Source organism: Pangasianodon hypophthalmus, chromosome 28, assembly GCF_027358585.1.
Source record: "Pangasianodon hypophthalmus isolate fPanHyp1 chromosome 28, fPanHyp1.pri, whole genome shotgun sequence".
Lineage (NCBI taxonomy): Eukaryota > Metazoa > Chordata > Actinopteri > Siluriformes > Pangasiidae > Pangasianodon > Pangasianodon hypophthalmus.
This window is the reverse complement of record NC_069737.1, coordinates 16,084,249-16,096,748: the sequence shown is the minus strand read 5'-3', so window position 1 is coordinate 16,096,748 and position 12,500 is coordinate 16,084,249. Positions and strand designations below refer to the sequence as shown.

The 12,500-nt window shown below is 37.1% G+C and overlaps 1 protein-coding gene across 1 annotated transcript; it reads left to right on the top strand.

Annotated features, from left to right (window-relative positions):
• Positions 1–695: 695 nt before the first annotated feature.
• Positions 696–9,714, top strand: slc34a2a (solute carrier family 34 member 2a). The gene is made up of 13 exons (XM_026948110.3): positions 696–882; positions 1,260–1,323; positions 1,656–1,784; positions 2,328–2,456; positions 2,550–2,693; positions 2,768–2,879; positions 3,525–3,720; positions 4,237–4,332; positions 4,665–4,752; positions 5,763–5,930; positions 7,058–7,174; positions 7,786–7,910; positions 8,713–9,714. Exons 1-13 carry the CDS (start codon positions 877–879, stop codon positions 9,259–9,261), a joined length of 1,923 nt encoding a protein of 640 aa, XP_026803911.3. The 5' UTR covers positions 696–876; the 3' UTR covers positions 9,262–9,714.
• Positions 9,715–12,500: the final 2,786 nt, after the last annotated feature.

Below are 12,500 nucleotides of genomic sequence, written 5' to 3'. Positions count from 1 at the left end.
TTTTTTCTCATTCATGACATATCACAGTTAAGTCCACACACAGGTGAATGTGCAGTAAATCCAGCCAGATAATGTTATTTATCCTACAGTGTTGCTGAGTTCTGCATTCTGATTGGTCAGAAGGTGTTGATTAATTCTCTATAACAGCAGCTCTGACAGTAGTGCAGCTGCAAATCACAGGTTTATATTAATGCACTCTTTCAAATATGTTATCGTTTCTATAGTAACAGCTCATTCTTTACTGTAATTTGCTATAACAGTGACACACACACTGCTAAATAACTAGCTAGATTAGCATTTCCTGAAAAACAGCGTGACTGCAAGGGGCTAAAAGTGACGAAGGGATGAAAGAAAGGAAAGAAAACTAAGAAAGAATTAAACTGACCCAATAACCGAAATCATCCGATTAAAGCATCGATCAGCTACAAATAACCTCCTGTAGTGACTCCATTTTCCATTCACAAGCTCTGTGTGTGTGTGTGTGTGTGTGTAGACAGACTAATGGAGATTTCCATTATGCTTGGTTTTTTATATTTAGTTAGTGATCTGTGCTTTAATGAATCATGTGATCAGAAAAATTGATTAGTGCCCTAGATTCAGAACACACACACACACACACACACACACACACACACTGTACTTTGTCATCATCGTGATCAGCATCACACAGACTCATCGCTGACATGCTATAAAACACACTCACACACACACACTCTCCGGAGAGACTTCCCACAGCTGCGAGTGTGTGCTTACCTGCACAGGTGTGTGTGTGTGTGTGTTTATCCTCTCTCACACACGCTCAGTGTGGATACACACCGGAATTCCAGAAGTGTTCTGCACTTTCAGACAAGTGACGATCTCACCGTACACACACACATGAAGGTGAGTCCTCAAACACACACCAGCGAGGGTTAAACACACCTGGCTGAGACGTCATCAGGAACACGTTTAAGAATTTAAAATCTAAAAACAGTTTGAATTTGTTCAACACTTTTATTAGTGATGATTTAATTCAGTGTGTATAATTCAGATATAATTATTAATCTATTATCAAAAATTAGTAACGTAGGTGTTCTGTGAGTAGGGGTGCACATACTTTCGCATGCAGTTCTGATGGAAGCAGCGTGTCGTGTTTCATCACGCTGAAGATCTAATCATGCTCTTTAACAGATCTTTCTCTGATCTAATCACAACGACCTGAAATACACAACTGATTACAGTGTGTGTGTGTGTGTGTGTGTGTGTGTGTGTGTGTTCAGATGGTGGCACCTTTCCAAGATTTCAAGGAAAGTTCACTCGAGGAGCTATCAGATGGACTTCCTGGTAGGATCTGTGCGTGTGTGTGTGTGTGTGTTTCTCTCTCTTCTTCTTCTTATTCATTCATCATCTATCTGTCTATCCTCTCATCCTCTCAACATTTATACGTTGCATTTTTATGTTGGATTTTCTCTCTCTCTCTCTCTCTCTCTCTCTCTCTCTGTTTCTCTCTCTTCTTCTTCTGTTTACAAGTCTACTCATCCATCCATCCACTCATCCACTCACTTATTTGTTCATCCATCTATCTGTCCATCCTCTCATCCTCTCGACATTTATACGTTGCATTTTTATGTTGGATTTTCTCTCTCTCTCTCTCTCTCTCTCTCTCTCTCTCTCAGTTATGAAGGACAGCTCAGTGTGTATCCCTCCTGCCGTCTCCACCGTTGCTCTGATCTGTGATGATGTGAGGATGGATGAAGACGTCTGGGACGTGGTTGATTTAAAGGACACAGGGGTCAGATGGGCAGGTGTGGAGTTTAAACATCCTGATATCGGAGAATAAAAACACCTCCTCATGATGCTCTTCACCTGCACTGCTGAAGTCTGTGACGTTATGAAGTTGATTAATTCTCTATAACAGCAGCTCTGACAGTAGTGCAGGTTTATATTAATGTGCTTGTTCTAATACGTTACGGTTTCTATAGTAACAGCTCTTTCACAGGGACGTGTTCAGCAGACGCTCCACTGATAATAAACAGAATAAAAACGTGTGTAATCGTTTATAAGGTGAAGTTTTCTGTAAGAAGAAATGTGTTTATATAACATTCATGGAAGGAGTCTCCAGTGTCAGGGCTTTGTAACAGTCGGAGGTAAAGCTGGAACTTTACATTTTCCAACATCTTCAGGACAGAGGAGTTTATTTCTCTCTCTCTCTCTCTCTCTCTCTCTTCCTCTATATCTCTTTCTCACTCTCTCTCTCTTCCTGTCTCTCTCTCTGGTCCTCACTCTCATTGTCTCTCTCTCTTCCTCTCTCTCTCTCTCTACCCTCTCTTCTTCTCTCTCTGTGTCAGATCTGGACAGTAAAGGGAAAGTGTTTCGGGTGTTTGTGTCGGTGGGGAGGTTGGTGCTGCTCTTGGGTTTGCTCTACACATTCGTCTGCTCTCTGGATGTCCTCAGCTCGGCATTTCAGCTTGTTGGAGGTACGCAGAGGCTTTAGCGCTAAGCTTCAGTCTCTAATAAACACACTTAAATGTTTAATATTAAGTGTGTTTGTGTTTGTGCGTGTGTGTTAGGTAAAGCCGCTGGAGATATCTTCCAGGAGAACCAGGTGCTGTCGAACCCTCTGGCCGGCCTGGTGATCGGCGTCCTCGTCACTCTGCTCGTCCAGAGCTCCAGCACCTCGTCGTCCATCGTGGTCAGCATGGTGTCCTCTGGATGTGAGTCACATGATCATGATGATGATGATGGTAACAGTGATGAAGAACATAATGAAACCCTACTATTTCTTCAGTGCTGCAGGTCTCCACGGCCGTCCCGATCATCATGGGCACTAACATCGGGACGTCGGTGACAAACACGGTGGTGGCCATGACACAGGCTGGAGACAGGAACAAGTTCCGCAGGTGAGACGCTTCTCCATAAGAGAACTTCTCACATTCTAAAACTAGCTGTATCATGGCTAATCATCTGGAATCAGAACTTTAATGACCCAGATTTGATGCCTGAAAGTTAGAAATTAGAGAGTAAAAGTGAATACATTGATGTAATTAAAGCCGCTAGTGTTAACCACGCCCCTTTATGTGTAACTTTAACCAATCAGAACTGAGCTGAAAAAACAATTTGCCGTTTCAGTCTATTCAAAGTCTGCAGTAACTTTGCTAATACTACAACTGAGAAAAATCCTGAATTTGCTAAGTGTTAAGTGTCCCAGGGTTAAAGAGGGAGGAGCCTAAATCAATATCAACTAATTAGCTAATCGCAAACTCTATTAAATCATTGCATCTCATTCTTACCATAAAATATTGCGCTTAATTACAGTGTTATCTGAGCATGTCGCACCTATATGTTAAATTTCTCGCCTAGCTAATGTTATTGTTACCTCTACAGTAGTTCTATCTTATGTTAATTAGCTAGCTATTATATAAAATCAAATTAGTCTTGTTGGCAGATTAAAAAAAAGGCAGTAAATTTTATTATTGTCATATTTTATGCCATGTTTTCCTAAAGGTGGGATTTTTGTGACATTTCTGAGAGTCTTTTGTTCGTAGGGCGTTTGCCGGTGCGACGGTGCACGATTTCTTTAACTGGCTGTCGGTGTTGGTGCTGCTGCCGCTTGAGGTGGCCACCGGATACCTGTACCGCCTCACCGAGCTCATCGTCTCGTCCTTCCACATCGAGAGCGGAGACAACGCCCCCGCCCTGCTCAACGTCATCACCGACCCGCTCACACACTCCATCATCGAGGTACGAGTGCGTCTGCTGTGAGTGTGTATATTGATGGGGTGATGGTGTACAGCGATGTCCACTCGCAAATACTGTTTACATTTCTAATCATTTATGGTAAAAGTTATAAAAATGAGGAACTCCATCATAGAAGTCAATTAAAAACTTAGCAAAGTTTGATTAGCAGTGCAAAATTTATCCAGTAGGGGGCGATAATATACTAGCTTTGATTAGCACAAATGAACTGAAATCAGCCGGGCATAAGAAACCAATACGCAAAAATATGAATGCTTTTAAAATTTTATTAAAACACAAACAGAAAGTTAATAACATACTACTTTTAACATGTAGCAAAGACATATTGCGTGAGATGGTGCGATATATATGCTGTGGTTAAACAAACCAATACTCGAGTATGGAAATTATTCAGACCGGACCTCATTATTACATTATTATTATATAAATATTGAGACCAAAACTAGTTCAGACTCAAGTCGAAAACATAGACATGTATCTGTCTCGCTGTTCCTGTTGCAGTTGGACGAGTCGGTCATCAGCGGAATTGCCACCGGAGACCCAGATGCCAGGAATAAGAGTCTCATCAAGACATGGTGTCGAACATCTACAAACACGGTACGTCTTTCTAAAACCTCAACGTTGAAAAAATACAAGAAGATTTCCTAACTATGCAACGTTTACATTAATCTAGTTATTAATTTCAGATTTATAAAAGCATTTATACAGACATAGCATTTATATTATTTCCGCATAATAGCATAATTGTTAGAGTCGAAATGCCTGCCGTAAAAACACTAAGAAAAGGGCAAAATACAAATTCGTATAACGTATACGTATCGTAACGTATACGTTGTTTTTCTACGTACGCTTCAGCACCTGCTAGAGGCTAAAACTACAGACTGGATGGTATGAAAGATGTCAGTTGTCTGATAGTTTTTCATTTGCAGTCTCTGCAGAACGTGACTGTAGTGAACTGCAGCGGCGCCCCCTGCTGGGAGTGGAGGAACGTCTCTGAAACCGTCAACATTCAGAAATGTGAGTGTCAAACTTATTCTACGCTGAGAACGCCTCTGGAACGAAATACAAACATCTGCGCTAGAATGTGAGATCATGCACAGATCACATGCTCAAACGGCCGAGGGTTCTAGAATGTGAGCTAACAGACGGACAAAAACTTGAATATTCTAGAGCACATTCTAGAACAGGTACATTCATTCAGTAACTGCAGAGAGTTCTAGAATGTGAAATGACACACAGACCACTTGTGAAGTTTCTAGAACGCAATCTAGAACTGCTGCTTTTGTTCTAGAACTACAAATTACAGGTTTATTGCTTATATTTGGTTTATTCCCAAATCTTACCCCTTTCACACACACATTTACAGACAGGAGAATAAGAAGGAAATAATCTCCAAATCTCTTTCGTAATTAATCTAATTTAATATAATGTAATTTAATTAATTAATGTAATTTAACATAAAACATTATCCTGATTTCTGTTGCTTTTTAGACTATTTGCCATTAGCAAAGTCTTTTCTACACAAAATCCCAAATTAAAATTAAAAACTTTGGCTTTAAACACTTTTGTTTATCTTCAAACACGTTAGCTTTTTTTTTTAAAAAAAAAAAAATAGTTTTTCTCTTTTTTTGCCTCATACAATAGTCTTGAACTGTGAGAATTTTGTATGTCAAAAATATTGATCTATTAATTTCGGGTATAATTTTTTTTTTCTTTTTACCATAAGTGATATTTAGAAATCATATTAGGTGCAATTTAAAGTAATATAAAACATCTAAATATGCCTATTTTTAAAAAATAATTTATGCAGGAAAGGATTAAAATGAAGCATAATTTAAAAGACATTAAAAAGGTTTTAAAAATAAAACAAATTATGATAGGATAGTTATGATCATTTTTTTTTACAGTGTAGAGTGTACAGTGTTTGTCTTCCAGCATCTGATGTCAGAATTTAGGGTGAGTCTGTGCTTGACCACGATGCTCCTTTGTCAGTACCTGTCTCGCTGTTCGTCTGTCTGCGGCTGTAGGTGGTCATATTTTCGTGAACACGACGCTGCCGGACCTGGCGGTGGGACTGATCCTGCTCGCTGCGTCTCTCCTGGTGCTCTGTATCTGCCTCATCCTCATCGTCAAACTGCTCAACTCCATGCTGAGGGGTCAGGTGGCTTCCGTCATCAAGAAGATCATCAACACAGGTCTCAGGCCAACAATCTGTCCATCTGTTATTATTCCTTATACATTTTCTTTATACATGTTTGAAATCGGTCTTCTATTTGTACCCCAGAGATTTAATAATAATTGATATTATACCGTATGTACACTGTTGCTAGGCAACTGAGAAACGTACAACGTCAATGTCAAAAGACTAATCTGAGGTATTTTGTGGTATGCTAGCACATAACCATTCTTTTATATTGGCAATTTAAAGACATGATGAAAGTAGAAAGGAGACAAAACCATCAGGAACGTCAACATTTCCCTCAGAAGTGTTGGTAAACTACTTTATAAAAAACTTTACATGACTAAAATGACGCTGTAGCATCAAACTGCTAACTACCACAGTGTTCACAATATTGAAAAACACTTACTGTTCAAGTGGTTAAATTAAAATATGTGACTACCGTTGCTAAGACTCCTTTGTGTTGTTTTATGCTAGCTCATAGCTGGTAAATCTAATACGGACAATGTAAAGACACAGTGACAGCAGAAATGAGATATAATGGTCAGATACGTCAACATTTACCTCAGATGTATCATTAAATTACTAAGAAATGAGACAGAATTGTCAGAAATGTCAACATTTACCTCAGACGTGTCATAAAATTACTAAGAAATGAGACGGAATTGTTGGAAATGTCAACATTTACCTCAGACGTGTCATAGAATTACTAAGAAATGAGACAGAATTGTCGGAAACGTCAACATTTACCTCAGAAGTGTCGTTAAATTACTAAGAAATGAGACGGAATTGTCAGAAACCTCAACATTTGCCTCAGACGTGTCGTTAAATTACTAAGAAATGAGACGGAATTGTCAGAAACGTCAACATTTGCCTCAGACGTGTCGTTAAATTACTCAGAAATGAGATGGAATTGTCAAAAATGTCAACATTTACCTCAGAACTGTCGTTAAATTACTAAGAAAGACGTCAAATTTACACTTAGCTTTGACAGTTAACTGAATTCACACACACAGCTTCTGCCATTTTGCAAAACATCAACATTTGGGTGCGTACACCTGAGCCTTTTCTTTTCTTTTTTTTTTTAACTATCTATATTTTTAGTTTAACTGTCAAATTGTTTTTTTTTTTTTTTGTGAGCAGATTTTCCGTTTCCGTTCAGTTGGGTGACCGGTTACCTCGCCATCATGGTGGGAGCAGGAATGACCTTCATCGTACAGAGCAGCTCGGTTTTCACCTCCGCCATCACGCCTCTCGTAGGTCAGTCTCTCCATCCAGCCATCTGTATGACAGTTATATGTTGGAATCCAAAATTTCTTTCTTATTTAGGTTTGAGATAGAGGCAGAGTTTATCTGGGTAATTTTCCTTTTTTGTATATTTTCTATATTTCATTCAGGTGCTAACACTCGATTAATTTTCTCTTCCAAAAGTGTTAAATCTACAATGTCCTTCCTGTGTCATTAATCCTGGCACAAACAACGTATTTATGGTTGTTGTTTTAACACATTATCATATCAGTAACAGATGGAGATAGCGTTTGTACAGAGCACTCAGAGTACAGTTCATTCATTTATTACTTAAGCTAAGGTTCATGAACTTCATCTGTCTTTATCAGGAAGTTTATACAGGTGAAAGTGAAGACAATATAACAGACTTGTGCTATTGTAGCATATTTAGTAGCTAATTCACTGCTAGCTACTATATTAATTAGCATATGAGATAAATAAAGTTATACATAAACCAGCTTATTAGCGTGCTAACCTAAACTCTAGAGGTTCAGGGATGCTAAGCATTTCTGAGTTCTAGCTAAATGTGACTAAAATGTAGCTAACTTTATTTCTATTTGGTGTGTGTGTGTGTGTGTGTGTAGGTCTCGGGGTGATTAGCATTGAGAGAGCGTACCCGCTGTCTCTGGGTTCCAACATCGGCACCACGTCTACAGCTGTACTAGCGGCTCTGGCCAGTCCGGGAGAAACGCTAACTAACTCGCTACAGGTTAGACACACACACACACACACACACACACACACACTTATGCTATATCTTACATTTAGCTACTTATCCTCTAATTATCCCTTCTATCAACTGTTAAGATTGTGGTGTGTTCAAAAAGCGCTGCTTGTTGAGTGCTTTACTCTCAGATGCAGCTCCATAGACGACGATTACATGCAAAACAAAACCAAACAAAAACACTTTCTTTCTTCCTTTTTCTTGTTCATTGTATCAGAAGAGATTTTGCTAGCATTAGCACTTATATTAGCTTTTATTTTGTTGCAGTTTCTAGTGAAATGGTTGTTTTTTAATCTTTGAATCTTTGATATTGTTCCTGCTTCATTTTCAACAATAACCTTTAAAACCCCTCGAACTGATCACGCTATTTTAACAGAAATCTCATAAATGTCGGTGTCGCTCAAGCTGTTGTCGTGGCGATGAAACGTCCTGTTTCCAGTAAGGAACCTGGTGGGAAGCACAGAATTGTTCTGGTCTCGAAACCAGCCTCGGTAACTTACTAGTGGAAAATAGATAAAGAAATAATCGCTCCTTAGCATTGAATGCAAAAGTTTGTGCCCCTCCCATCAGTAGAAATAAAGTTACCAGTATTTTACAATTATTTACACCAAAAAAGGAGGACTCTAAAACTCGAAATATATAGGAGGCGGGGCAAATATTAAAGGATCCCAAAGATAAATTACATTTCTTCATGCAAAGATGTGAATATTGATTTTTTTTTCTCCAGCCATGCCAATGTTAGCTAGCTACAAATCCAAAGTTTTTGTTCCTGTTCTCACTGCTTCAGATCGCTCTGGTCCATCTGTTCTTCAACATCTCTGGCATCGCGCTGTGGTACATACTACCGTTCATGCGCATCCCCATCATCATGGCGAAGTCTCTGGGTCATGTGACTGCGCAGTATCGCTGGTTCGCAGTGTTCTACGTGCTGCTCTGCTTCTTCTTCATCCCTCTGCTGGTGTTCGGTCTGTCTCTGGCCGGCCTTCCCGCTCTCCTCGGCGTCCTTGTCCCCGTGGTCCTCCTCATCGTCTTCGTCCTCGCCATCAACTTCCTGCAGTCGCACTTTCCAGACAGACTTCCTTCCTGTCTGCGCTCGTGGGACTTCCTGCCTCTGTGGGCTCGATCTCTCGAACCCTGGGACCGAAAAATCACGGCCATGACTGCACGCTGCTGCTGCTGCTGCAAATGCTGCCAGGTTACCGGGGGCGACAAGGAGGCGGAGCCAATAGGGAGGAAGAATTGCGGGATGGAGATACACAATAACCCAGCTAATGAGAGAGGAGAAAATGTTAAAGGCCCACTCACTACAGTTATTCTTAATGTGACAGCATTATAGAATCAGTTATTAATGTACTATTACTCATTTATAACACATGTATTATATAGTTATTACAACCTGATTATAGTATTATAGAATATTATCATTATTATAACATATCGAGCTTGACTGGATCAAGGACCAAGAGCAAAAATGAAATTTCTGAATGCTATTTATATTTTATATGTCTTATATATATATAATTTACCAATTACTATTACTACTACCAAGACAAATACTATTTTGGAAATGGAAAGTATGTTTTATAATTATTTTATTATATAAATTATATATAAATATATATATAATTATATAAAGTAATATATAAAATAATTATATAATTATTTTATAATTTATAATTAGGAAGGTTTATGTTGAAATCTGATGTTTAATAATGACTTCAGTCCTGAGTTGTAGAAACCTCTGAATAAATTGGTTAAGTGTTTAACCATTCTGCATATTATTAAAATATTAAACCTCCTGATTATTGGTATTGTTGTTTATTAGTTTTTTTTTTTACATGGACAGTACATATGATAATAAAAAATAAAAACATGGCTATAGCTGATGTTGATGTTGACTTGGTAGGTTTTACCTACTGGCTAGTTTCCGTCTGCGGGCCTGATGAAGATACGTGTGAGGAAATATTAATGAAACTGCTTTATTTCATGGCTTCAATAGTACATGTGTTGTGTAACGTTAACTCCAGAATTATTTGCTAACTCTTTAGTACTATGACTGTGTCTCACACACACACACACACACACACACATTGTAAATCTGGGGTGTTTTAGGTCACTGTTATTGATTAACACATCAGTCGACTGCCTCATGTTCAACTGCTCACCAAACCATGTGATTAATGTGGATTCGATTTTTTTTTTTCATTTATTTTTCCACAAATTTCACTTACAGAAAAATCTTAAATGTGTAGCCTAAAAAGGGGGCGGGGAAAGGACATTTTTAAGGGGACTGACAATAAACAAGTAGCTGACAAAATGATCGGCATGAGGCCTTTTTAAGGGGGTTTCAGACTGACATCGCAATAATGTCTAAGTTTCAGATGGAGCTATGATATGATCCTCACAGTCATTTATGGAGAATCATACATCCTGTGATCACTAGACCTCCGTTTTATATAATTAATAATTAATTTATAATAGATTTATTTAAATAGTGTATGTTTCATACGCAGGACAATTCAAAGTGCTTTACAAATAAAATGAACAAATATAAAAACAATTAAAAAGATAGAAAATAAAAGAAAGACTGTCTTTAAGCGCAGTCAGGAGAAATAAATGCACTTTTAAACACGGCTGTTGCTTGAATACATAAAATGTAGAGTTTGACTAACTGACATAGAAACAACATATTAATGTTGAAATAGCTGAGCTCATTTGAAGTGCAATAAATAAATAAATAAATAAACATGGTTCAGGTCCGAAGCCCAATGCTATACGAGACTCGTCTGTGTGCCTCTGTGAGCTACATTTACCCATAATCCCTCTCCCCTCCACTTCTTATAACACACATACGTGCAGCTACGTATAGGAATGTTCAAACATGCTATAAAGGAGGACGAGATGGACCTAATCAGCGAATAAAATCAGTGACTGGTGCTTAAAGCACTGGCTCAACTGACCTGAGTTAATAATTCATAATTCTTCACTACTGCTGTTTATTCTACACACTCACATACTCACGCACTCACACTTTATATCTTTATCAGCAGAGACAGGGAAGAGTAGAAATAAAGGGCAATGTGTGTCGGCGAGCTGATTGATATCAGATACGGCTGAAGTGGTGTAACATTATGAGTTCACTGATTATCACATCGAGTTCAGCAGATATTTCAGCGTGTGTGTGTGTGTGATTGACTCACATCTATAATCTAGCATATATAAAGCTATTGCATTATTGTGTTACAAACAGGAAGTACTTAAGGTCGTGTTCTAGTTTGGTGTAATTATTTATTTATTATGATGCAGATATTCGTCAATTACTATTGCTAGATAAAACACTGATAATAGTGGTCATAATAGTGAATGCCTTCATACCGTATTGCAATTAATATTGAAATGCATTGCACTAATTCATATAACAATGTGAATTATCATTCAAGTGTGTGTTTAAACACTGCTGTTTAATATTCAGATTAGCCTGGAACAACGACCACCATTTTACAATAGCCAAATAATAAATAATAATAAGGAATAATAAAATTGCATGCCATTGCGAAACAGCTTTCAGAAACATTACGAAATTATGAAATTTATTTTTTAAAGAATTCCACAGAAAAAGATTTTTATTAATAACCAACTGCCATGCTGTTGTTAAAAATTCTTTTCTAAATAATATATATTAAAATTAAAAAATTAATTAACACTGATATAAACTCGCCCGAGTGCCTTATATAGCAGTGTTATATAATTCATTTTCCTTTATCTTAACTTTGTTATAATCTTATTTTATTAGTTATTTATCATCTCTAAATATTAACTATTGTCCTAAGCAGCATTGACTATTAATTATTTATCATCTTCTATAAGTAATAATTAGCACTGTTACGAATTACACTCATTTAAATATTAATTAGCAGTTGTGTAACTATTCATTGGTTTTAAAATGTTAATTCATGTTTTTATTAAAGCCTTAATATTCTCCTCTGTTTATAATAAAGGAACTCTGCCATCTGGTGTTGGTACTAAATTCTGTATTTCTATAGTCAGTGTTTTAGTCTTTACTGAAAATAGTAATGATTAGTTTAACAATATTTACAGTATTTTAACCCTTTTTGAACAATGACCACACTTATAGAGAACATTACTGTAACTGAACATAATTAGAATAATTATCCTGATTTCTGTTGCTCTCTAGAAGATTTCTCTTTCTTTTCTAAATTATCTTTACACGAAATCCCAAATTAAATAAAAATATAATTTTCTGCCAAACATCAATGAACACCTTAGCTTTTTTTTTCTTTTTCAAATAAAGCTGCATCATGCAATAATCCTAAACTGAGTACATTTTGTAATTTGAAAATGTCAAGAATATTTTGTTATATTTTTGTTATATTTTGTTCTGAAATTAAAATTATATTTTCTATTTTTTCCCCAGGTATAATGTTTCACTGTTTTTACTACTAATATTACTACTTTTGGTCCATGGATTGTCCATTTAATTTTATATATTATTGAGTTTATAAAAAGTTTAAATACATATGACATTAAATATGTTTTTTAAATAATTTATGCATG

Coding starts and splice junctions, on each gene's coding strand:
- slc34a2a (XM_026948110.3), top strand. Junction 1,785..2,327: donor CACAGGGGTCAGATGGGCAG/GTGTGGAGTTTA, acceptor TCTCTGTGTCAG/ATCTGGACAGTAAAGGGAAA. Junction 7,911..8,712: donor CGCTAACTAACTCGCTACAG/GTTAGACACACA, acceptor TCACTGCTTCAG/ATCGCTCTGGTCCATCTGTT.